This window comes from Biomphalaria glabrata, chromosome 5, assembly GCF_947242115.1.
Source record: "Biomphalaria glabrata chromosome 5, xgBioGlab47.1, whole genome shotgun sequence".
Classification (NCBI taxonomy): domain Eukaryota; kingdom Metazoa; phylum Mollusca; class Gastropoda; family Planorbidae; genus Biomphalaria; species Biomphalaria glabrata.
The window spans coordinates 14,108,437-14,136,282 of NC_074715.1; the positions used below are offsets into that span (position 1 = coordinate 14,108,437).

The window sequence follows — 27,846 nt, forward strand, 5'->3', positions numbered from 1 at the left end:
TATTTTTGGTTACGGTTAATGTTCTCTGGCCGTCTTGTCAACTTCTGGTGGCGCACATGTAGTGTTTGTTGAGTCAAATTTATCAAGAATACCACCCGTTTTGTTATTTCTTTAACATCTTTTAAGCCGAATAATGTCTTATAGTGCAAGTAGAGGTGGTGGTGGTGGCAACTCCACAACTATGATGGTAGAATCTTCTAACGTTGGAAAGATTATAGGTAAGCCTTTGAAAGTACTTTTTGGGGGGGAAATAGCCATCTTTATTTGCATGTTTTTTGTACGTTAAATTGTTTCAATGGTCATGCATGCTTTCGTGACCCACTTTGCGTTTTGTGTGGTTTTTAGATCCAGACTTTAGTTTAGATATGGATTATAGAATAGATGTAGATCTAGACTCAACTAGTTTATAATAATGTAGCCTGAAAAGTGAAATCATTTTATTTAAAAAAAAAAAAAAAAAAACTCAAGAAAATTCAAATTTTGCTGCATGGGCACCCCATGCATGGCCATTTTGGCCATGCCCCATGCATGGCATGAAATTACTTTTTTTCCCTTGTGGCATAGATCTAGATCTGCATTAAATAATCTATCATTATTTTTTATTGTGAATAAAAATAATGTTTAAAGTTAGGACTAGATTGACTAGATCTACATTACTACAACCCAGACTCAGCTACTGGCACTAACATCCTGGTTTCAGACTTGCACTACTTGCAGCATAAAATAATGGACCTCATTCACCAAAATGAACGATGTAGTGATGTCCATTAAAGCAATTAAAAAAATATGGACACACAATATCCATGTTTGAATCAAATTAAGTTGTAAGTTTTATAGATCTAAAATAGATACGATAGGGAAGCATGTGACTCAAGTCGGGTCAAGTGTCTCAAGGGTGTTTGTTTACGATTGGTAAATGATAAATGAGGTCCATTATAATTGTCACAATTTAGTCTAGTGCGAAATCACACTCGTTGGACATTGGTAGATTCAATTTTTGACATTCCTAGCTCCCTATATTTCTAATTTAATGCTAGGAAGACAACTTGAAATTTGCAAGTTCACATTTTTCATTATGGAATTTTTTTTAAACGTGGGAGGAAAAACACATTTAGGGTGGGCAGTTCAGTATAAAACAGTACTAAGTGTGTTAGTATTAGTATTTTCTCCAATAGACAGTCTGCTCCACTTCACAATTAGAAAGGTCAAGTGTTTATATTTGACAAACATAAAAATAAAATATGAAGTCATCTTATTATAATTTAAAAAACAAAACACTGAAATAAAGACTTAGGACCCCAAGACATGCAATGTAATTCCACATCTGATTGAACACAATTATTGTGCAAAACAGTATTAAAAACATAATGTATGCTCACTGTAAGAACATACACAAAAAAAAAAGTTCTTGAATTTCATAAATGCGGAAACATTTTGTTCATTATTTAAGCCAAGATGTTTCCTTTGACTGCCTTAGAGTGAATGGATCTCTTTAAAAAAAAAGTTCAATAAGGATCAAGGGCATTTGGTCATTATAAAATGTCTCATATAAGCAGTTCTTGCACTCACTGGAAATGATTGCTGTGTACCCAGGCATCCTAGGAGAGAATTACATCTTGACAATCCATGCAGTACTGTTCTTAATTTGCTGCACCTTGGTACACAGAGTAGCACAACATTCAATTAATCAAGCATCAAACACTGTTGCAAATCTTAAATGACTTAAATTTTTACAAACATAATTGTTATTCATAAAATAGTATGATGGAATCTATATGCAACTTCAACAAAATTAACAATTACTAACTAGTCTACCTCATTATAAGCATGTATCTACTTAATAACTTGAATACACAAAATTTGCATTAAACATATAGAGAGGTTATTTTTTAATGACTGCTGCTGCTTTTATCAATTTATTAAATATTAAAACAGTATGAGAATTCTGGTAACATGATTCACAATTCTAAACAGAAAAAAAAACATTGTGGCCGCATCATCTTATTTAATCTTTATATGGAGAAATAGGCTAGTAAACTTGAAGTAAAAAAAAAAACAACAAATAACTACAATTTAAAAGTTAATTGCTTAAATAAAAATACTTTGAACTTGAATGATAATGTAAGACTACTATTTAACATACAACATTATGATTTTGTGAAATATTAATTCATGCTTGTGTTTGTGTTCACATATGAACAGTTATCATTATTTCATTTCACTCAGATTTTTTTTTTTTGGGTTGAAATATCCAATGAGTGATGTGTAAATATATACTTTTTTATAAATGTACAAAATATCGTGTTATAACTACGATACATATATGTAGCAATAGTCTTGTTAATATTTATAATTTTGTTAAACAAGTACAAAATCATTTTTTATTAAAATCTAGGTCGTGGTGGAAGCAGAATCAGAGATTTGGAACAGGACAGTAATGCCAGGATAAAGGTAAAAAATTTATTTCTGATCAAATCCAATAAGAAACATGTTAAAAGTAAATCAAGTTCATGACTTGTCAGATTTTGAGTAACAGTAGTGATGCAGGGTTGTGAGTTTCAAATATTTTTGTTGGCTGGTATTAGGATATAAAAATAAATGCTAGTTACTGGCCTAGCAGAGTAGTTGTATTTATTTATTTTGTTTGTTTCCCCAAAATATCTCAGGCATAAACAAATTTATACAGAAAAGATGGCTTTATTAAAATCAACACATATAAACTAAAAGCTAAATACTGTTCCTTTTTTTAAAAAAATTATTTAGTGAAGGCTTTTCAGCTGAACAAACTTTCCTTGTGCTACGTCTTAAGTTTCTAGCCATAGTGTCACTGGTTAATATCAGAACAATTTTATCGCTTAAAAAATCATTTTTTTTGTTATTTGTACATTTTAAGAAACAACTAAGTTGTGATGTGCTATTGTATCATCTGTTAGCAACAAAAGTAAAATGTGTGACTATGGCTGTTTAAAATAATCAATGTATTGGGTTGACCAATATAATTAGTTCTTATTAAATGATAATAATTAGATATCAAGAGATGAAAATGAAGATGGCATGAAATCTGTAGAAATCAGTGGAACAGAGGAAGAAGTTGAAAATGCCAGAAGAATGATTGAGGAGTGTTTGAATGGAGGTAAGTGTCTATATTGCCTAAGCACTGTGTACAGTTTATATTGGTGACTAAATTTAACATCTAAATGAGTAAAAATTCTTTTAATGCATAGAAGTGGTCTTGTTAATAAAAGTTATTTAAAAAATTAAGTCAAAGCTTTTGTATTATTAAAATATGTAAGTTTTTTATTTATTTATTCTCAGGTGATAGTGGAGGGGGTGGAAGACGAGGCGGTTATGGAGGAGGACGTGGTGGACGTGGCGGAAGCGGTGGTGGATATGGAAGGCGAGATGAAGGATGGGGTCGCAGAGATAGAGATAGTGGAGATGGTTGGGGAAGACGAGATGATTATGACAGAGGTGATTGTTATTTGTTATTTAATTTTTTTTTTTAATTTTTAAAAAATATCTTAACCATATTAAAGTATACCTGGCACTCAGATTATATTTGTAATGAAAATTTTTTACAGGTAGCCGTGGAGGCTCTGGTAGAGGTGGTGGTGGTGGTTTTGGTGGCAGCAGCGGTGGTGAATCTGAAACAATATATGTGGAATCATCAGAAGTTGGCAGAATTATAGGTATGTTTTAAATTTAATGGTAAAACTTTTAAAATTTTTTAATTTGTGGGATGGCAAGGTAAATAAAATATTATACATATATTTTTATTTTTAGGCCGTGGTGGAAGTCGGATCAGAGATATGGAAGCTGATAGTGGTTGCAGGATAAAGGTAAGAAATGTAGTCAGTGGCTTTAGATATCTTTTTATTAGCATAGCTAATTAATTAGTTAATTTGTTTACATGCAATTATTAATTTCAGGTATCTCGTGATGGAGATTCAGCAGGACACAGTTCAGTAGAATTGTCTGGTAGCAAAAGTGCCATCTCAGAAGCTAAGAGACTTATCCAAGATGCCGGAGTTGAAATAGTTAATGGCAACGAACGCGGCCGTGGTTGGTGAATTATTCAACCTTTCTTGGGCTGAATAAAGAGGGTTCAGTGTTGACATGGTCATGTTCATGATGTCATATTTTTTCTTTCCCTTTGTTTTACTCTTGTTTGGTTCTGTTTTGTAGTCTGTGTCATTATTGCTCATATTTCATCCATTGACCATACTGAATTTTATCAAAGATTTTTTAATGCACTCACAAGTTGTGGGTTTTTTGGCCTGGTCTGTATAAAAACATTGGTTTTTATGGAATAAAATGTGCAGGCCAGATTATAAAGTAGGTATTTTGATATGAGAAGAAACTGGTTCATTATTTTATTTTGTGCATATAATGCCTACATTTCCAGCTTTGAATAAACACCAATTAATTAAATAACTAATTTTTTTTATTGTTGATTTTTCGTGTTTGTTTAAATGGTATCTATTCTTTTGTATTTCAAGAAAATAATTAATACAAGTGTAAATGTTTTTTTTTTATCTTCAACTTTCAAAAACTTTTTTCTATTCAGGATTTTTAAATTTAAGTCAGAATGTTGTATTCTTAAAGATTTCAAATTAGTTTTCTAATAGGGTTTTTTTTATATTCTCTCCCCTTTATTAAGGTGGTTTTGGGACAGATAGTTCGGGCACTTTGTTTGAAGGTAAATTACTACATATTATAGTGTCTAAAATTTATATATGAATGGTGATTAATTTTTATGTATGTATGTATGAAAGGATAATTAAAAAAAAAAATTGATAGTAAAAGTTTTGGTAGGTATATTACCCACATTTGTTAGTACACTTGTATCTACACACACTGACCTGAAATAGAAAATGTTTTTTTTTTACACCAAAATGTGTAATAAAAAATTTTTTACAGCACAAATTACATGGTTTTATAAAGACTTCATTTTTTAAGCATTCTCTTAATGAAAAACAACATATATGTAGGCCACTTGAAAAAACTAATTACAAATAATTTTAATGCTCATTACTTAAAAAAAAAAATTCTATACATCTTATCAAGTATTTCTCCTAAAATTAAAATATGTATCGAAAATGTTAAAAAGTTTCAAGAAAAAGACTACTCTTCAAATATTAATATACTGATGTATATAATATATACATGTATTTACAATTGAATCAAATTAAAAGTAAAAAACCTGAAAGGTTCAAAATTGAAACAATTTGAAAAGCCACTTTTTTTTCTTTGAAATCATACTAGATTAATGATTTAAAAGATTTTACATTGTAATCAAGGAAAACAACCACTTTCCGTTACACGCTAAAAAAAAAACTACATTCAGCAGACCGAAAATAAAATTTAGAAGAAACACTTAAGTTAATGTCTGCTAAAACACCTGGTGGCATATTAAGTTATAATGCAGGCTGTTCTCCTTTACCAGGGCAGACAATTCATTTATTGTATGCCCTCCTACAACAGTGAACACCTCTGAGAAGCAGAGAGAACAAGAGGAAATCAAGAAACCTGCTCCAATAGACTGGAATGCAGTTCGTGATCAAGAAAACTTGCGATTAAATAGTAGATTTGAAGGTAAACTTTTATTCTTAGAGGTTTTACTTTTATCTTAAATTTAATAATTACAATGTTTATTTTTTCATGTAAAAGAGAAAAAAATGCTATTAAATAGCTTAATTTCCATTGCGCTTATAATTATAAATTGTATCACTGCTCACTGCTGTAATGAAGCCTGAATTTACTACGACCAGACAGAATTTTTTTTTTTTCCAATTCAATGCAACTTGTACAAAGTAAATCCTCTTAGATTTTACTTTGAAATGCTTACCATGTGAACATGTCCTTACTGTTGGCTGGTCAGTATAAAACAACACAAGAACATGGTATTTGGACAGGGTGGGTGGGCGAGTGTGCATTGATTTGCTGTAAATGTTACACATAAAGAAATTTTAATAAACAACTAATAAAGCAACAAAATAAAATTTACATAAAAGGTACATAATTTTTAAAGAATAATTATCACTATCACTATATCACTATCACTATTCTAAGTTTGAAATTTAATTAGGATACCATTTAAATATTTGTTGTAAACAGTAATCTACTTATGTTGTAAAAACAATTAAATACAATTGTTGATTAAATACACAATTATCTTCCAAACTGACTTATTTTTTAATTATGAAAAACCTGTAAAAATTTAGCTTTTTTTTTTTTTTTTTTTCAACCATGTGGAATGTTTATATTGTTAGTACCATATATTTTTCTATTACAGTTTTTGTTTCACTTATAGTACCATATTTACAAGTTTGATTAAAACTTGTTAGTGAAAAAAAAAAAAAAAAGCACTTTTTATTCTTTTGTAGACAAAAATTTTTATAATTTAATTTGCATTGTTGGTCATCAATTCAACTATTTTGAAATGCAACATTGTACTTAGAATCTTTTCGATCAATATGTGCCTTAGAATGCCCTGAGTTCTAATGCCTTTCTGATGAGCAATGCCTGAATAGCACTCACATCCCTCTTAATCTGTCTTCAATTTTTTATCCTACCAGTTATCCAACCTGACTCAGGTTTATGATAATTGATAACTTGTTTTGTGTTCCTCACAGACAGTAGTGTGATGCCCTTACACTATCTATTAAGATCTCTTTTCTAGAGGACTTCTTATTGCGCTGTTACTTAAAAGTGATGACTCCTATTGATGGATCATACCAAGTTATGACTGACTTTGTACATGTTATATCTCAAACTAAAAAAAAAAATTAATACAGATGCAGCCGTGACAATATCATAACAATATGTGTTGTATTATAGTCATACAATCTTTTGTTCACAGATTTACCTCCTATTGTTAAAAATTTCTTTAAGGAAAATAAAAACTTTCCAAAAATGTCAGAGGATGAGGTTAAACGCTACAGGTTAGTCTGAGCCAGCACAGGTTTACACCTAATTAAACTATTAAACTAAGTTTTGATCCATAGAAAAGTTAATAGTTTTGAAATTGTGTTTATGTATATTTTTTAAATTTCTAACTTAAAATTTATTACTGGTACTATGTGAGTACAGTGTGCATGTAAAATGTATAAATGGTGTAAAAAAGAAAACTTTCTATCGTTGTTATAAGAAAATACTTAGGGGTAAGATACATCAAAGCTACATAAATGAAATCTTCCTTTTCAATTAAATTAAGCAAGAGAGAAAATTAAACTCATTCCACTTGTGATGCCTCTGAAGGATCTTGAAAATAACATAAAACGGGATTTAAAATCAGTGAACATTGATACTGACCATTGGGAAGACATAGCCCTAGACCGCACTAGTTGGAGAGAGATGGTGACCAAGAAAGCTATGGACAGCGCGAGAAAACATTGGCCTCAACTCTCTAAGAAAAGCATGCCATACAAAAAAAGGCCAGCTCCTCCACCACCAAAGCGAAAGCCACCTTGACCTGCAATATATGTGGACGGGAGTGTCTCTCCAAAATAGGGCTCCATAGCCATATGAAAGTGTTCGAGATGAACCATAGTTGTTTTACTACTGAAGGAGGCCTATGAAGATGAAGTTGAAAAACATGTAACTACTGATGATAGATGCATTTTTAACGAAATGAAGCAGGCATACATAATATAGTCCTTAAACTGGTCTGAAATCCTCTTGAGCTTGTTGACAAGCTACAGTTATAGTCAAGATTTAATGAACATAGTGAAGCACTGTGTTAGTTTTTATCCAGTAGTCTTTATTACCATCATTCTTTGCCTCACTTTTCAACAAGCGTTGATCTCATTACTTTTATGGTATGTGCACCAATTAAATAGGTCAAGATAATTGACAGCCTTTGTAGACGCTGCTTAGACTCCATGGACTTACTTTGTATTTAGAGACGGATGGCTTATCATTCTCATAATTATATTGTATTAATATCAGATCTTCAAACCTTTTCTCTAGTTTAGCTATTTTAGAAATTTTTTTTTATACTGACATACCGATACTATATACATCTCATACTTCTGCTAATTCTTATCTGTGATTTCATGTTCATTTAATTTTCACAATGCGGGTAAGAGTAGATTGTTCAGGAGATTGAAATAGTTATAATGCTACATCTATCTGCTGCGTCTTAAGCAACTGTGCTTAAAGTGTAAAGAGTTGGGATTTGGCTTGAGCCTTCACTTACAAAATTATTGTCTGCAGACTGGGTACTAATATATATATAAAGTTGAATTTTTTAAATATTTTTTTTTTTATATAAGTACAGATTTTTATTTTTGATGGAACTTGAATATTTATATACCTATGTATATTCCAGAGGCACGTGTCAAGAAATAGCATTAAAAAGAATAAAACACAAAAACCAACAATGGTGTAGGATACATTTCTTTGAATGCTATGTAGCTAACAGATCTATCATTTTGTGTGTGTGTGCATGTTTATATCTTGTGCCATATGAATGTTTACAGGAAAGAAAATAACAACATAACATTTGAAGCTCCAGACTTTGAGACAGTTCCTCATCCTGTACGGTCTTTTGAAGAAATCTTTGGGGATTATCGTAAGTTTTTTTTAATAAAAGAAAAATTGAAACGCATCAACATTCAGGTTTTCATCATATATCACTGTATTTTAACATTTATTAAAAAAAAACATAAACTTCTGGGTGTTTTAGGATTAGCATTTCAGAAATCAAGATACCACTATTTTGAAGGCTCATAAGTTTTTCACAAAAATGCTTTATTACCTCAATACTTAGATTGTCCAGATTCATCTCAGAAATGGGGTGGGAAAAAAAGGTCATTTTGGCTTACCTACGAATAAATGTACCTTGAAAGCATTGTTTTCAAATGGAATGTCTAATCATTAATATACTAAAGCACTTTTAGCTGCAACTATACAGAAAATTACTGTTGTGTTGTCACACATAGGTCTCAGAAACTGAAAAGGCTATTAAAAAGCTCAAAATATTTTCAAAGGTTGTATCATATGGGGCTAATTTTCAAAAGTAAGAAGGCTTATTGCATGTAGATGTATCATTGATGAAAAAGGTAGCTCATGTTTGTACGTTCACATATGCTGTACATTCACATATGCTGTACATTATAGAAAATCAATTATGTTAATACTAATGTATATTGATTGCCAATGCACAAATACACACAGGCTTTTTTCCCTCCATTTTAGATCAATGGACTACAGACACATACTATTACTACTTATCAAGATGTTGAATTAAATATAATAGTTATTTTGATTGTTGTGATGATACACAAAGAGGTTTTATGTCCTTATCTAATATAATCCAGTTTGACTTGAAATGGAAAAAAGTACAAACAAATCCAGGAATAAAATCCATAAATCCAATAAGACTTAATTGATAGTTCAAATATTATGAATAAGCACAATGAATAAAGCCAATTTTTTTTTCCAAATAGATTGTGTGCTCTTCATTAAATATATTTACAAGTACACTAGAGTTCGTCACAAACTTTTACTAAAAAAATGTTAAAACTATGATATCTCACCAAAAGTCCCAAAGTTATTCTATTTTTTTTTGCATTGTCCCCCTTATTTTTACCAAGTTATTAGCTCTATTTGGCTTCTCTCTGATAATAATTAATCTGCTAAGGAAAATAACTTAAGATACATCAAATATCAACATCTTTCTATACAACAGTAAAATATTTACATCTGGAACATATTAAAGAAATAAAGTTTCCCTTTTACAACAATAATATTAACTCAGAACAAAAAATAGGATAACCAATAAATTCAGGACATGTCACATGAAATATATTTCACTGTTATGCCTAAACAGACAACAGAGCCCTGCATCTGAATTGTTATTTCTTTGTGCACGGTGATTCTTCAAATCTTCTCTGTCTTAAGCATCCCTCAGAGTCTTGGGATTCCAAAATGTCACATTTCTATTTATTTTTTTTTTACTTTCTACTCTGCTGCATAAAATAAATGAAACACATTTGGTCACATATTAACAGATTCCACCATTGTCTTCATTAGGATCAATATGTTCTTAGCTGTAATGGTTACTTATGGTCAGTAAAAAATCTGCCCGTTTATTTTTAAACAATTAAGTATGTATATTTTGTTATAAATGTAAATTTATTTTTTTAACAGGTTGAAAAAAAAATTATTATTTGTATGTAGGTTATTCATAGCTCGAAAAACAAAATTGTCTTAATACCAGATTTTTTCCTACACCAAGTCTTAAGTGCTAATAATGATCTAGTAGTTCATTCAAATTTGCAATTATAAATGCAATTTAGGTGTGAGTTAATGCATTATATATAATCTGTAGGATTGACCAGCAGAGATGCCTACTAGTTTTTGTGGAATACTGATATTAACAAAACAATTTAATTCATTTAGTCACAACACTTACTTGCTTCAAGCTCATAATAGAAAGGTACAAGAGTTGATTATTTTCATTTGGCTAAGGCTAAGTTCATCTGAAAAAAAATTATCCATCTAGTGAAGATGTTGTTTCTGTGACCAGCTGTTTCTGAAAATGCACACTTTATGCTCAATCAACAAAAAATAACCACATTTATTCATTAAAACTAAAAGCTTATGCTGTTTACATACATTTTAAAGATACAAGTAAAAGAATTGTTTAATTGCAGCTGAAATACTGTCTGAGATACAGAAACAAAAATTTGTTAAACCCTCACCAATTCAGGTAAATATTAACAATGTATTTTTACAAAATGTTTTATTAATTATTAATATATAGTTGCAAAAAGACACTTCTATAGTTTTTCTCTGTATACATTTTTGAGCACAAATATGTACATTTTTATAGTGAAAGAATGCAATTGTTTAAATTTACAGAGTCAGGCATGGCCTGTACTTCTACAAGGCAAAGATCTTATAGGAATAGCTCAGGTAGGCTTAGAACAAAAGCATAGCAGAACTACTGACAATAAGAAATCTTTTCTACTATCAAGGTTGTCTTTTTTTTAAAACTGGTAATTTGTGTATAATTGTATGAATGGAATTCTTGAAATATCTTAAACTAGCTAAGTTCCACCAACTAGCTAAGTTCCACCTAATATCAACTTCCTAAATAAAAGATGGTGTTGTCTAGATTAAAGACCTCAGTCTCGTTAGTTGAACATGTTATATTTCTTAAGAATCTTATACTGAACATTTTTGCTACATTTAGACTGGCACTGGGAAAACACTGGCTTTTCTTTTACCAGCTTTGATTCACATTGATAATCAACCAGTGTAAGTAGTTATTTTATATCACAATTAAATGCTATCATCTTCTCTTAATTGAAGAAGTCTATTTGTGTTTATTAAATACATGTAGTTTTATTCTCTTTAAACAGTAATAATAATAATAATTTTATTTATAAAGCGCTGTTAACAAACAAAATGTAGGCTCAAGGCGCTGTAACAACATTACAAACAAAAACACGAGAGCTAAAATGACAGTTAATATAAAAAAGTTTTAAACAGATAGGTCTTAATGTTCTTCTTAAAAGTGGTGTAGCATGTTGTCTGTCTGAGATCAATGGGGAGTGAGTTCCAAACCTTTGGTCCGTGAACTGAAAAAGCATGCAGACCGTAGCTTTTGAGGGAGAAACGTGGCACTACTAAAAGCGTTGAGTCCATTGAGCGCAGGGCTCTCTGGGGGACATATGGAGTAATCAGTTCGCTAAGGTACAAGGGCATCTCGTTGTTATATATACACTGATGACAAAGTGTGGCGACCTTGTAATCGATTCTCGCTTTCACAGGAAGCCAATGGAGCGTGCGCAAGAGCGTAGTAGCAGAATCTTGTCTAGTTTTTTTAAGGACTATTCGAGCGGCGTTGTTCTGTATACGTTGCAGCTTGGCTATTTTGTCATCAGGTATACCTGCTAGCACGGCGTTGCAGTAGTCAAGGCGGGAGAGTATGAATGCCACAGCTAGCATTTTTGTTGACTCTGTTGTTAAATATGGTCGGATCTGGCCTAATCTGCGCTGCTGCAGATAAAGACCTTTGCAGAGCTGACTTATGTGTGGGTCGAAAGATAGTGTTGAGTCGAAGAAAACTCCAAGATTCCGCACTACATGGACAAAAGGAACATGGCAGTTCGTGATAAAGAGAGAATCTGTGCTTTCAACTTTTGAGACATTGTTCCTAGTGCCAATCTTAATTATTTCTGTCTTGTCTTCGTTCATCTTGAGTTTATTTTCAACCATCCAATCGCTCACCCTTGCAACGGTACTACTGATTTTCTCTGCCAGATGCGACACCTCTGAGGGTACTGATGAATCGTATAACTGTGAGTCATCGGCAAAGAAATAGTATAAGATGCCGGTTGGCCGTATGACACAGCTGAGTGGATATGTGTACATAGTGAACAGTACTGGGCCTAGAACTGATCCTTGGGGTACTCCGTACTTCAAAAGTAAGCTTGTTGATTCCGTCCCGCTAACAACGACACTTTGGGTGCGTTCCGTCAGGTAGGATCCAAGCCACTTTAGGACGACTCCTGCTAAACCAAAAGTTGCAGAGAATCTGGCCATCATAATTTCATGGTCTAGCGTATCAAAGGCTGCGGACAAGTCCAGCATGGAAAGAATTGATATGTGGCCTTTGTCGGAATTTTGAAGTAAGTCGTTTAGTACCCTGACCACTGCTGTCTCTGTGCTACAGCACTTCCTATATGCAGATTGAAATTCTTCCAAGAGACAGTACTGTTCAAGATGAGAAAGAATTTGCGCTAACATGATGCGCTCCAGAAGCTTTGACAGGAAGGGAAGATTTGATACCGGGCGATAGTTTTTTAGACATTCCGGGTCAAGACTGGATTTCTTTAATAAGGGCCTGACAAGTGCATGCTTAAATTGCTGTGGTACAATGAAGTCAGTGAAGAGTTCACAATGTTAGTAATTGTAGGTACAAGCTCATCTAAACATTCAAGGAGCAAGGAAGTTGGAATAGGATCAAGGTCACATGACTTATTTGGCATCTTTAAAATAGTACTTTTGACATAATCTTCAGATACACGCTGAAACTCGCAAAAAGGAGTATTTTGAAAAATTGGAGAGTGGTCAAGCTGTGATGAGAGGGATGGCATGTCATTTCTAATCTGCTCAATCTTCCCAATGAAGAATCTATTGAAGGAATCAGGAAGTTCAGATACTGGGATAGATGACGGCAAACGTTCGTTATTTGCTCCCCCTAACATTTCAGCGGTGATCCTAAATAGCTCCTTTGAAGAATCAGAAGTTTCGATTTTTTGTCGAATATGACTAGCTTTTGCGTCTCTAATCATACGGTTAACCTTGTTTTTTTCTAGTATGTATATTTGTCGATGTATCGTCAGACCTGTCTTTTGAAATGTACGTTCGGCACGTCGGCGAATAAGTTTGGCAGTCTTTATGTCTTCTGTCAACCAGGGTGCAGATGGCCTAACTGAGACTGTACGAGTGACAAGAGGTGCATGGCTGTCCAGCAACTTTTTCAAGCAAGAATTGTAATTGCTGAGAACATCTGTGTTGCTCTGTTGCAACAGCAAAGAGGTCACTTCCATTTTGAAGGAGGCAATATCTATGGCTTTAAGTTTACGGGAAGTCACGTTTTTCTTTGGCTTTTTTGCTTTTGATAGGCGCATTTCAAAGTGTACAAGAAAATGATCTGACAAGCTGCGGTCTGAGACATTGAGTTTGGCTATAAGCTCACTTGCATTTGTAATAATCCAGTCAAGAGTATGGCCTTTGACGTGTGTCGGAACATTTAACAGTTGGTCTAAGTTGCGATCCTTTAGCGCATTTTTCAGCGACATCGCGTATGTCTCATTTTCACTGTCAAAATGCAAGTTCACATCGCCTATGACAAATAGATCTTTTGTTGATATGTGACTGTCAAGGAGGTCTTGAAATTCTTCGATGAAAACTTTTGTTGTCAATTTATTTCTCTTGCTTGGTGGTGGGCGGTACAGGAAAATAAAAGTCAGTGTTCTACTGCGGTGGGAAAGGCAAAACTCTCACATCTCAAAGGTGGTGTACGTTGAGATTTCAGGTCTTATTGTTACATATTTGGCTAGACTATCTCTGTACAGTATTGCTAGACCCCCTCTGTTGAGTTGAATTGCGATGGGTTATACCATAGGCGAATAAGATGCCCAGCCCTGTAATATTTACTCAATATTCCCTTAATAATATATTATTTGTTGTTTTATTTGAAGTCCACGCAATGAACGGGTCGGTCCATCAGCCTTGATACTGTCTCCTACCAGAGAACTAGCTCAACAGATTGAGATGGAAATTAATAAAATCAATTATAAAGGAATAAGGAGGTAAATACTTGAAAATTAAATACCTCTAATTGAAATGTTTGTATAAAACATGAATTTAAATGCTTTGTACAGTGTAATACTAAGAAGATGGCTGAGCAAGTTTCTTAAAGAAATTGGAAGTTTCTTTAGTTTTAGGTTTGACTCATAGAAACAAGCTCAAATTTAATTAAATCTCCAGCATCTAGCACATCTTAGTAAAAAGGTTAACGAGAAAATTTACTGATACATTTTTTCAGCATCTGTGTCTATGGTGGAGGTGATCGCAGAGAGCAGTTAAATAAAATCAAGAAAGGTGTTGAAATAGTGGTGGCCACTCCTGGGCGGTTGAACGACTTTATGAATTGTGGTGCCGTTAATGTTAAACATGTCACATATTTAGTAGGTGTAAACCTTAACAAGTTATCCTAAGTTTAAGTACTTAGTTTTTTTTGTTTTTTTTTAACACAAGATAATTCTTGTGCAATTTATTTAAAAATGTAGTTCTGTTACTATGGCTAAATAGGCACAATAGCAAGCCACATTTACAAGTTCCTATTAAGTTTTAGTATGACATAGTCGCACCAAACATGGAACAAGTAATGCTTTATTAAGTATCAGTAGAGAATCTATTACTTAAAAATACAAAAACCAACGTAATGTAAACATTTAAAAAATTCTTTGAGTGCATTCTTTTTTTTAGGTTATGGATGAAGCGGATCGCATGCTAGATTTAGGCTTTGAGATAGAGATCAAGAAAGTGATGTTAGACATCAGACCAGACAGACAAACTGTTATGACAAGGTGAGTTCATAAATGAATTCATAGAACTTACCTTTTTTTTATATACATTAACTAAATGTCATAATTATTTAGACCAAAGGCTCCAAAAAACTTCTGCATAGACCTTGCACTTCTTAATCCACTGGCTATAAATGTGTGGCCCCTTGAGCTAGTAAAATAGTTTTCAAGACCTATGCCATAAGAAAGTTTAGTCTGAGTTAGGCCATTACTAGACTTAGTAGCCTTTTTGCCAATTTCCCATTTATTGATGATTGGGCCATCCTGATCTCTATCATGATTGCAAACCAGCACTTTTTGGTTTGTGTCTTGAAGTAGTTCTGATTATTTTCCTTTATATAGAAACACCTGTCACTATTTTTTTCTCTATTATAAAATGTCTACTTATATTATCTGCTGGTTCATTAATACATTATGAACTTTGCCTTTTTGACAGCGCTACATGGCCACCAGATGTCCAGAGACTAGCTGATCAGTATCTAACTAACCCAATCAAAGTATTTGTGGGAACCTTAGATCTAGCTGTAAGTATCTGTATTTCTCTATTCATAGGGAATATAATCTTTTACTCTTACATTTTAGCTGAAGCCAACTTGTGTGCAAAATGGTTGGATGGCTTGTTTGTTTTGTATATCCTAGTACAAAACTAGCTCTACATATCTAATGCTAAAACTATAATGATTGTTAGAAATCAGTGTTAAATGTACTCAAGTTTTAATATGACCCCCCCCCCCCTTCCCATGTCTACAGCTAAAACAATCTTGTGTAAAACTGAACAACTTTTATGCTAAATAATCAAAAATTAAAACAAGAGAAAATCATTTTAAAAATCAAATTTTATTTTTTAGGCTGTACACAGTGTCAAGCAATATGTAGAGCTTGTAGATGAAGCTGACAAGAAAATGTTGGTAAGATATAACATGAATGCTTCAATCTTTATAATTCTACATTTCATGTAAATTTGAGAGAAATGAACTCTTTTTAAACTTTTTGGGTTATTCTTTCAAATGAGTGTCATGTGAAGAAGTACCACGGGGTTTAAGTGAGCTCTGGTTTTATCTTTTAAAAGAAACTTGATTTTTTTTAATAACAAAAAGTCAATAAATACATGTAATTTAGATCACCTTTGATTTTTGTTTTTTCTCTTCAGCTTTTGACATTCATAAATAATATGCAGAAAAATGACAAAGCCATTGTTTTTGTTGGCAAAAAAATTATGTAAGTATTTGTTTAGGCAGATTATCTCTAAAAACTGATTTTGGTATCTGAATGTTAAATACACGAGTCCAGTTGTTGGGGTGAACTGTAACAAATTGTAATCCCATGTTTCAGTGCTGACGATGTGTCCAGTGACTTGGCCATGAAGAACATTACTTGTCAGTGTATACATGGAGACAGGTAAGAGTTGGTTACATTATACTAGCATCTCTTTATTCTTTCAAATATATTTTCTGGTTACTTAGCTTTTAACTCTGTGGCATTTTATGTATCCAGAGATTATCTTTTCGCTTTGCAACTTCGCATGTGACTTAAGAGGCCAATCTTTGATAAACAGCTGTGGTGACAGGTTGGGCATCTGTAATCACCAGACACTGTAGCACTTTCACCTTTCTTTCTACTTCTGGTTTATCCATCATCTGCAATCCAAGATCCTTCCTTAATGCTTGATTTCCATGTGGATCTATCCAGTGCCTCATTTTCCCAACTGTTGGTGTCAATTCTGAAGAGCTTCAAGTCACGTTTGCTTAAATCATTATACCTTAAAAATGGCCAACCGGTGGCTCTCTTGCCTTCTAATAGATACCTGTACAGAATGTCGTGTTGGAGTTGACCTTATGACATTCTGTGAACATCCAAGCATCTACTGCTGATAACAGCGCAGATGACCTGGCACCCTGTTTTTTGCAAAACTTACTCATTGGTTAATTTATCTTGCCACCTTATTTTAAAAAATCAGCTTTAAGCATGTGAGGTGGAAGATCTTAAGCTTTTTTTCCTGCCAAGAGTAGGTTGACCATGCTTCACTACTGTATAGCATAGTGCTCATCACAGTTTCAGTAGATTAGAGCTTTTGTTTTGCTAGTCAGCAAGATATTGTCCCACACTCTTTTCTGCAGCCGTGACATGGTGCCCATTGCCTTGGCCATCCTGTTGTTTGATGTCTTTATCCAGTAGCACATCATTGGAAATGAAAGAGCCAAGATAGTAGAAAAGTTCAACAATTTGCAGTGTTTGAACATTTATGTTAAGTTCTTAGCCACATAGATAATTTAAAATTAATTAATTTGATCAGATAATCCTTTACTAATACCAACTCGTCCCGAGACATGACGTTAAACTGCGCTCCTCTTTCCTTAGCACTTTTGGAGCTCAAAAGTGCCCTACTTCTTTTCTATCATTGTGTCTGCCTCCTCTTTTCCTAAGTCTGCCTTCATTGATCATCACACTGTCTCCTTAACTTTAAATTCTCCCTACGTCCTAGACCAGTCCGTTTGCCGTGGACTGCGACGGGTAAGGGGGGATAAAGAGATCCTGGTGTTTGAGTGGTGGCTATCTGAGGATAAACCACAACAACACAATACTTTGGCTCCAAGTTCCCCTAGACCTGAGACCCAGATGGCCCGCTCTGGGTCAACCGGCTGGTCATGCCGAGCTACCAGCATAGGTCGTCGACCTATGCTGGAGGGCGGTGGCTGGAGGGTCAATCAGGGAGCTGCTGTATTGGACACATGTCCGATGTAGCAGCTGACTGAGTATAGCACCTGTGTAGCCCTGGCGGGCTCATTCTGGACATCCGAATGGCCCGTCCCCTTGTTGGACTCGATGGCGGGTGGGGAGCACAGGTGCCGAATTAACCAAAATATATATGGACCAAAAAACACACACAAAACTACTTGCCCCAGACCTATGTCTGGGCAAGAAACGACGAATTGACGATAAAAAAGAGGAGGTCGCAAAAAGCTGTGCCACCTGGCCATCATTTCCGGTGGTTAGATGCACAGAGGAGGGAATAAGCCTGACCAAGTTGAGCCCTTTTATTATCTATAAGGGACTCAAGTCAGTAGTGGGAGAGCCCAAGAGTGTGTCTAAGCTACACAAAACAATGGAACTCCTTGTAGAAGTAGACAGCAAGACACACTCTGATGGGCTTTTAAGATGCAGAAGACTCTGTGATCTCCAAGTGGAAGTCATGCCACACAAGAGTCTGAACACCAGCAGAGGTGTAATCAGCTCTAGGGACCTACTGGAATGTTCCGAGAAGGAAATAGTGGAGGGCATTGAAGGAGTCACCCATGCCCGGCGCATTACCAGGCGCAGGGAGGGTGAGGAGGTCAAAACCGCCACTATTATCCTCACATTCGGAACTAGGACACCGCCAGAGTATGTGAAGGCAGGATACCTACGAGTTCCAGTGAGGCCCTACATACCTAACCCCATGAGGTGCTTCAAGTGCCAGGGTTATGGACACGGCGCGGCAGTCTGTAAGAGGAACACTGTGCCCAAACTGTCAAGCTGGCCACTCAGCCTACTCCAAGGACTGCCCTGTGTGGAAACAGGAGGTTGCCGTGCAGGAGTACAAGGCAAGAAACGGATGTACCTTTAGCCAGGCGAAATCGGCTGTACTGGCCCTACCCAAGGGCCAATTCGGCTTGACAAAGACCTACGCCCAGGCTGTTGCTAAGAAAGGAAGATCCATAGCCACACAGACGGACACATTGACCCCACCACCCCCTCCTCCTCCCCCAACTCAGAAGAAAACACCGCCAAAGAACACACCTCTGAAGAAACAAGAAAGCCCTGTTGTCATGCTAAAGAACAGGTTCTCTGTGCTCGCTGATGAGAGCATGGAGACTGAGCAGCATGTCAAAACCAATACTCCGGGAGAACCCGGAGACATCATGTCTGACACAGGTTCTCCTCAGAGAACCCAGCCAGACACCCCAACCTCTACTGAGTTAGAGGTTGACCAACTCCCTAAGGGGAGAAATCAAAGCGGAGAGGATGCCCGAGGTGAGAGAGGAGGAAATAACCTCCGCTCTAACCAGAGGGATCTCCCCTCTCCAGAGAGAAAGACTTCCCCCAAAAGGGGGTTGTCCTCCTCTCCATCCAAACCCAAGAATAAAAATACCAAGGTCACTGGAATAAAGGGAAACCCCCCCCGGGGGCCTCCCAAGGCCAAATAGCTCCAAGTAGGTCATCTAGAATAAGCCATGGATTCCAGAATTGTACAGTGGAATTGTAGAGGCCTCAAGGCCAATTACGAGGAAATGCAGCTACTGATGGACTCTGAGACTCCTGTAGCTGTCTGCTTACAGGAAACATTTCTAAAAGATTGCATCAGCTTCCGAAGCTACCGTGCTTACACCAAGAATGTTGAGGATGCAGAGAGAGCATCAGGTGGAGTCTGTATCCTTGTGAAGGATAGCATCCCCCATGAGAGGGTAGAACTACAGACCACACTACAGGCCGTAGCAGCTAGGATAACCCTTCACAAGGTTATCACTTGCTGCAGCCTGTATCTACCACCAGGCGCTCCATTAAACCGAACAGACATGGAGGACCTATTGAAACAACTCCCCCGGCCTTATTTAATCCTTGGGGATTTCAATGCCCATAACACCATGTGGGGATCCAACAATACCGACACAAGAGGTCGTATGCTGGAGGATATCTTCCTCCAACATGATTTATGCATACTTAATGATGCATCACCGACCTACTTGCACCCAGGAACTGGATCATTCACATGCATTGACCTCACCGTATGCGTCCCCGGACTTCTGGACGATTTTAAATGGTCAGTTAGCAATGATCTACGGGGAAGTGATCACTTCCCAATCATCATTACTAACAATCTCCCTTCATTGGGACGACCTCAGCGGTGGAAACTGAATAAGGCCGATTGGGAACAATTCCAAAAAAGATGCTCTGAGGATATCACAGAAAATATCCTCCATGAACAGAACCCAGCTGATACCTTTGCTAGCAAGCTACTAAGTATAGCCAGGAAAGTTGTACCCCTAACCTCTGCAAATCCAAAACGGCCTAGCAAACCATGGTTTGATACAGCTTGCAAAAGTGCTATTGGTGATAGGAAAAAACGACTGGCTGCATTTATAAAGAATCCTTCCCAGGAAAACCTAAAGCTATTCAGGATAGCTAGAGCAAAGGCTAGACAAACCATACGGTCAGCCAAAAGGAATTCCTGGAGAAGTTTTGTCGGCAGTCTGGATGCCAAAACTTCTGCTAGAGCGGTTTGGAAGGCAGTAAGGCGAATCAAAGGGAAAGAATCAAATGCAATAGGGCATTTGAAAAATCAAGGACGAACTGTCACGTCCCCCAGAGAAATAGCTGACTGCCTTGCATCCTCAATAGCAGAAAAATCATCCACTGCACACTACACGCCAGAGTTCCAAAAAGTCAAAACCAGGGAGGAAAGACACCCCATTGATTTCAGGTCAGAGAACAATGAAGACTACAACAAACCGTTCTCGCTTGAGGAACTGAGGGAATCGCTGGACAAGTCACATGACACAGCGCCTGGAGAAGACGAAATCCATTACCAGTTCCTCAAGCACCTTCCCGAACTCTCATTGGCAGTCCTGCTAGGGGTCTATAACTGTGTGTGGCAAACAGGCGCCTTCCCAAACAGCTGGAGGAAAGCCACAGTTATACCGATACCTAAACCGGGAAGAGACGGCTCTGACCCAGCTAACTATCGACCAATAGCACTAACAAGCTGCATCTGCAAAACCATGGAAAGAATGATTAACAGTAGGCTGGTCTGGTACCTGGAAAGGAATAAAGTGATCTCAAACTACCAGTGCGGATTCCGGCAGGGGCGGACAACAACTGACCACCTGGTAAGGCTGGAAGCTTATATTAGAAATGCATTACTCAGAAGAGAACATCTAGTAGCTGTATTCTTCGATATAGAAAAGGCCTATGACACAACCTGGAAACATGGCATTCTACGTGACCTGGCGCTTATGGGGCTTAAGGGACACCTCCCCCGTTTTGTGGAGGAATTCCTGAAAGATCGAAAATTTCAGGTTCGAGTGGGCAACTCCGCTTCTGACACTCATGACCAGGAAATGGGTGTACCCCAGGGCAGCATTCTGTCAGTCACCCTGTTCAACATTAAAATAAATAGCATCATAAATGCGCTGTCCCCTGGCATAGAGTGCTCTTTGTATGTTGATGACTTTGTCATTCTTACTTATGGGAAAAACATGAACACCTTAGAAAGGAAATTACAGTTATGTTTAAACAAAATTCAGGGTTGGGCAAACTATAATGGTTTCAAATTCTCAGACTCCAAAACAGTTAGTATGCATTTTTGTAATCTAAGGGGACTCCACCCAGACCCTGAACTATTTATACACAAAAAGAAGATCCCTGTTGTGAAAACTACAAAATTTTTAGGCCTCACCTTAGATTCCAAATTTAATTTTCTCCCCCACATTAAGGAACTTAAGAAGAAATGCCAAAAGTCATTAAACATACTAAGAGTACTCAGCCATACGGACTGGGGAGCTGACAGAGATACCTTGCTGCTGCTCTATCGGAGTCTAATTCGATCCAAGCTAGACTACGGATCCATAATATATGGAGCAGCAAGGAAGTCGTACCTAAAAATACTGGAACCAATACAAAATGCTGCCCTGCGTCTCTGTCTCGGCGCGTTTCGTACATCACCTATCCCAAGTCTCCATGTGGAGGCTGGAGAACTCCCCATGGATATAAGAATGAAAAAGCTTGCAATGCAGTATATAGTCAAGCTAAAATCCAACCCCACGAACCCTGCTTTTGACTCCATATTTAACCCCACAGAGGTAGAATTATACAATCGAAGGCCTAACGTCATACAGCCGCTGGGCCTTCGAATGAGAGAACCCATCCAAAATTTAACCCCACCCATTGACCAAATCTCTAAAATAGAAACCCCTCAGAATCCTCCTTGGCTAATGAATAAACCCAAATTAAATTTATCCCTCCTTAATTTCAAAAAAGAAAATACAGACCCAAGCATACTACAAGTCCACTTTAGGGAACTGCAGGAGAGCTACGGAGATTGTGGCACCATCTACACAGACGGATCCAAAATGGAGGGAAAGGTCGCGTGTGCCTGCTCCTTTCGGAACAAAACAATCTCCCGTAGACTCCCCGATGGCTGCTCCATCTTTACGGCCGAATTGCACGCAATATTGCTTGCACTTATGGCCGTAAAAGCATCAGAAAGGAGGAAATTTATAATCTGCTCCGACTCCAAATCTGCATTGCAAGCTTTGGGGCGGATGAAGACTGACATCCCATTGGTACATAAGAGCCTGAAGCTGTTGGACCTAATAACAGCCGACCGTAGGGATGTCACCTTCATCTGGGTCCCCTCCCATGTTGGCATTGAGGGAAACGAAGCCGCAGACAGAGAAGCAAAGAGAGCACTAAATCATGCGGTGTCAGGAACCCAAATCCCCTACTCGGACCTGAGGCAAAGTATTGCCTCTGCCACCTATCGAGAGTGGCAGAACCGATGGGAGGCTGAGACTCACAGTAAACTCAGGCAGATTGTGGCGGATGTCAGGTGGCGGCCCACATCTAAGGGTCTGACAAGGCGTGGTAGCACAACCATGTCCAGACTTAGGATTGGCCACACCTACATCACGCACACTTTTGTACTGAAGAGAGAGGAGCCCCCACTTTGCGAGTACTGTGACTCTCGCCTCACCGTGGAACATATCCTCGTTGATTGCCCCAGATACCAGGATGTCAGGGCGAAACATTTTAGAGCCACTAATCTAAAAACACTATTTAATAATGTCGACCCTGGGAAGGTACTGGGCTTTATTCGGGAAGTGGGGCTATCTACGAAGATGTGATTTCTGAATTTGTGAACATACACTATTTACATTAGATTTTTACCAAATATTTAAATTTTTACTACCTTTACTATTTTAACTGTGAATAGACCTTAATTTTAATTATATTACTGTATAGAATCTGGCCCTTGCTGTTTAGAGAGAGAGTAGTCCTTAAGGGACTGCAGGCACGACATGGCTAAATTGTGCCGATGTGCCTCAAATCAACAAATCAACAAATCAACTAATACCAACCTAAGGATGAAAGTGTGCTGATAAAAAAAAAATAAGCATTAAGATTAACATCCAAAGTTTCAGTTTATTCAAGCCACATTATCTGAAATTAATTGTACATAACATGAACTAGTAGGCTATTATTCTGATCTTAGACAAAGCCAGCTACTGATTTTCAACCAGTATTATTGTAATATACACTATCCAAAATAATCATTAAATTACTAACATTCAAGTTTTGCATATCAAATTTATTGAAAAGAATACTGTTGTATATGGCTTTAATAGGCAACATTTATGAATAGCATCTATTAATATCACTCAGTTGAATCATCTTGTTTCTGGTACACATAAAATTAACATTTTCTTGATTCCTGGCTGATTGACAACCAATTTTAATCTTGACACAAAAAAAAGCAACATATAATCAACATTATGAGTATTATCTGTATGACTAAATAATAAATAATTATTTGTCAATTTCACATTCATTTTAAACTTTTTTCTTTTAGAGAACAATGTGATCGTGAAGCAGCATTAGAAGAGTTTAAGGATGGATCAGTCCGTATTCTTGTTGCTACAGATGTTGCCTCCAGAGGCCTGGATGTTAAAGATATTACGTAATTCATTCTTTAAGTGTATTTCACTCTTGAGAAAGTGCTAATTAGTGTAAATAATAATGATGAAACTTGATTATAGTAATGTTTTATTCTTGTTTTGAACCTGCAGCCATGTTGTCAACTATGATTTCCCAAGTCACATTGAAGAATATGTACATCGCATTGGAAGAACTGGACGTGCTGGGTTAGTTGACAACTCCAAACCTTAAAATTCATTTAATACAAGTGATCTATTGGTTCAGTAGAAGTTTAAAATGGATTGTTAGTTTTGTCTAAATAATACAAGTTTCCTAGGGATATTGTAAATACTGTTTGTATGAATAATACAAGTTTCCTAGGGATATTGTAAATACTGTTTGTCTGAATAATACAAGTTTCCTAGGGATATTGTAAATACTGTTTGTATGAATAATACAAGTTTCCTAGGGATATTGTAAATACTGTTTGTCTGAATAATACAAGTTTCCTAGGAATATTGTAAATACTGTTTGTCTGAATAATACAAGTTTCCTAGGGATATTGTAAATACTGTTTGTATGAATAATACAAGTTTCCTAGGGATATTGTTAATACTGTTTGTCTGAATAATACAAGTTTCCTAGGAATATTGTAAATACTGTTTGTATGAATAATACAAGTTTCCTAGGGATATTGTTAATATTGTTTATTTGAATAATATGTTTTATAAGGATATTGTTTGTCTAAATATCAAACAGGAATCTTTGAGATGAAAAGATAATTTGAATCATCATTCCCCCCTGTTTTTTTTTTTAGTCAATTTGTTTTCTATTTAGTTTTCCACCAAAGACTAGGGCTGCAAATATACATACTCATATGACTAAGTTTTTAATTTCACATGATCCTAATGATTGGTGTTTTGTTTTAATTTTTTGTAACTATTCTTTATGAAACTCATTTTAACATGTGACCAAAATAGTTTTTATCTCGATGCCCCCAATGTTTAAAAAATATCTGATATAAAACAAAAAAGAATTATTTATAAAATATTTGTCCCATACGCTGTATTGCCATGGATTGGTTCTGTTTGGGAAAAAGTTTGTGGGGTGGGGGGGTCTTCCTTGACATTATATACATTACAAATTTGTATGTTCTCAAAGCTTAAGGAGTAATGCTTCTTATTTTTCAGTCGTTCGGGTATAGCCTTGACATTTGTAACTCGTAATGATTGGAAGAATGCTCGGCAACTTATCAATATTTTAACTGAAGCTGGTCAAGTAAGTTAAAGAATAGGCGGACATTCTAGAGGCTATTGAAATTCAATGAATATTTCCTTTCATTGCTTTTAGGTGTTTCTCATATTTGGAAGTATTATTAATACAGTATTATTTTTAATAATATTGACTGTTTAGATGCAATAAATTTTATTTTATTATGTTTTATAAAACAATGTCCTTTTATACTTAAAAGGATGCTTAGTGTGCTATGGTCCAATCCCTTTTGTGATCCAGTTTTTTTTTGGGGGGGGGGGAGGAGGGATTATCAGGGAGGTTTTCTGTGCTCAGAAACCACAGCTCAAGTCAGGATTAGAACTGAAGCCTCTTGAGAGGCAACCATTATACTTATGGTTGGTGAGAAGATATTTCCAATTGAATAGATAGCCATCAGTATCACAATGAAAATTCTTAGAGATCTAATTATTTATCTGATATTTATTATTTTAATCTGCAGGATGTTCCAGATGATTTGGTCTCAATGGCAGAAAGATTTGCTGCATTCAAACTAAGGACAGAGGAAGAATTTGAGAGGAGTGGTTTCTCTAGAAGAGGTGGAAGAAACAGAGAAAAAAACAGTTGGATGTAAAAATAGGGAGAACAAAGAGGGAGTGAATCTCATCATTGAGAGAATTCTTGCTTTATATTCTTTCAATTGTTGCTACAGGAGTAGTTTTCTTGAATGGGGTACATTATGTCTCTGTTAGTGTCTGTTAAAAATGTATTACCATTTTATGAAGTGGAATAAAAATGTTTATGTAATACATTCCCTGGAGTCAAGCAACATGGCTGTGTTAATAGTAATCATCCATCTTGCATCTGTAGACTGATTCTTGCATTTCATTTGAAACCATGATGTGTGTTCCACACTTTGGTTTAAAGATACAAAATGTACAAATGTCTAGTCATGTTTATTGAACTGCCCATTGTGTAAGCTCATACTGAATCTCCACAACAAAGCTAAACAGTATTATATCACATTACTATCATCTTATTATCACAATTTGTTTTACTTTGTACAAAAAAAATGTTTTATTTGTACTTAAATTGTCATGTTAGTTTCATTCAATTATAACATGTGACATTTTTTATATTGCTTTGATATGCTTGACTAAATTATAAGATGTGACAATATTTTTTATACCGGTATTGCGTTGGTTGGTATGCTTGTTAAATAAAAATCAAAAAGTTTTATTTTTGTATTGCAATCCATTTTTTGTTTCTGTAATTCATACAAATGAATTAAAAAGAAAGGAAATTATTTCTTGTGTTTGAATTATAAGTTCCTCTCTTAAAATACATTTTCTTTCAAGATAAACCAATGGCTAGAACATATAGTTCTATAAGACTGTTTCTGCATTAAATTTCATAAAATAAGGGATTAAATTTTTTATCTGTGATAATACTGGCTTTTTGTTACCATGGGATTCATTACCTAATCTGCTGTCAACTAAGAAATAACAGCCATCATTGGCTCATGGCATATATAGTCAGGTAGAGATCTCGCAAAGGCTGCAGGACACACATTTGGGAGCCCAAGAAGAGACCTTGCCAAAGTCTGGCATGAAGTGACTATGTGACCAAAGTTAGTCTTGAGGAAGAGGGAAGGTTGAGTGATAATGACTGGGGGATTTAAGTCAAATCTTATTTGAGAATAAAAGTAAAGCACTGCAGAAAAAGTGGGGCGGAAAAAATGACTTGCTCATCTGCTAAGGGATAAAAATAAAAAAGCATAGATAGTGATGTGGGACCAATACTTACATCTCATACAGATTATACTATACCAGTAGTTTACACCTTGTTAACATGTTATTAAGAACTTTTTTGTCTTTGGGCCAATCATTACAAAGCTTATATCAACTCACTTTTGTCTGTCGGGTACACTTTTTTTACCCTTATTTCTCCCACACCCTATCTCAGATCAAGTTGAAATTTCACACAATTATTTCTTGTAGACAAGAATCAGTAACAAAAAAAAAATTAACCAATTAGTTAATTATTTTGTTTAGCATTGAAAAAGGGGAAAGAAATTGTTCTTGGCAGATGTGGTGGTACAAGACTCCCCTTTAGATTTTGTGTAAAGAATTAGGTCCTCACTTAAAGGATTGAAAGTAACAATTTAAAGCTTTGAAACCTATTTTCATAAGCACTTTACTGGCACAGTGATTAGTATTTTTTTATAAAATACATTTAAAAACTATTATGGTAACTTTCACCTAGATACCCCCTTCAATCTCCCCCAACCTTTCCCAACTGGTCCAGACAAGTGATAGGGTCATAGTGCATTGAGAAAGCTAAAAGCATGCACTAAACATGAACAAATGGTAAAAATATTTCTTATTGCACAGATATATTATTGTTTGTCTACAGCTACTGGTATTACAAATTTAATTACATGACTCATCCATAATAATCGATACAATTACACTTTAATATAAGCTTTTTTTTTTTTTTTTATTATTTCATTTTAAACATGCAGTCAATCTACACAAACCATACTGTATGTTTTGGACACTTTCGTAACATAGTGGCTATGAACCCTGTATATTTTATAGCTTCTACTGCGATGCTGTACCTTTAAAATAAATTTTGCCTTGAATTATTGAAATTGGCTATGAACCCTGTAATGAGGATTTTAAGTGCTCAGTGCCACATCACAGAAGAGCCTGCAACCAAGTTTTGACTATTCTGGAGTATGCATGACAGTCTTACAGTAGCATATCACCTCAGATATTTTTTATCACATGGAGAGCTCTGAACATGGTATGTAAAGGTTCCTGGCAAACTTGTA

General features: G+C 35.6%; 1 protein-coding gene across 1 annotated transcript; it reads left to right on the top strand.

Moving 5' to 3' along the window:
- Nucleotides 1-26,316, top strand: LOC106061218 (probable ATP-dependent RNA helicase DDX43). The gene is made up of 26 exons (XM_013219296.2): nt 1-218; nt 2,396-2,451; nt 3,028-3,133; nt 3,316-3,471; nt 3,582-3,689; nt 3,784-3,839; nt 3,930-4,066; nt 4,323-4,339; nt 4,661-4,699; nt 5,485-5,595; nt 6,863-6,944; nt 8,484-8,575; nt 10,662-10,717; nt 10,870-10,923; nt 11,204-11,268; nt 14,223-14,333; nt 14,570-14,711; nt 15,013-15,113; nt 15,547-15,634; nt 15,959-16,018; nt 16,261-16,328; nt 16,443-16,508; nt 23,716-23,823; nt 23,933-24,007; nt 24,971-25,058; nt 25,513-26,316. Exons 1-26 carry the CDS (start codon nt 134-136, stop codon nt 25,642-25,644), a joined length of 2,259 nt encoding a protein of 752 aa, XP_013074750.2. The 5' UTR covers nt 1-133; the 3' UTR covers nt 25,645-26,316.
- The last annotated feature ends 1,530 nt before the right edge of the window (nt 26,317-27,846 follow it).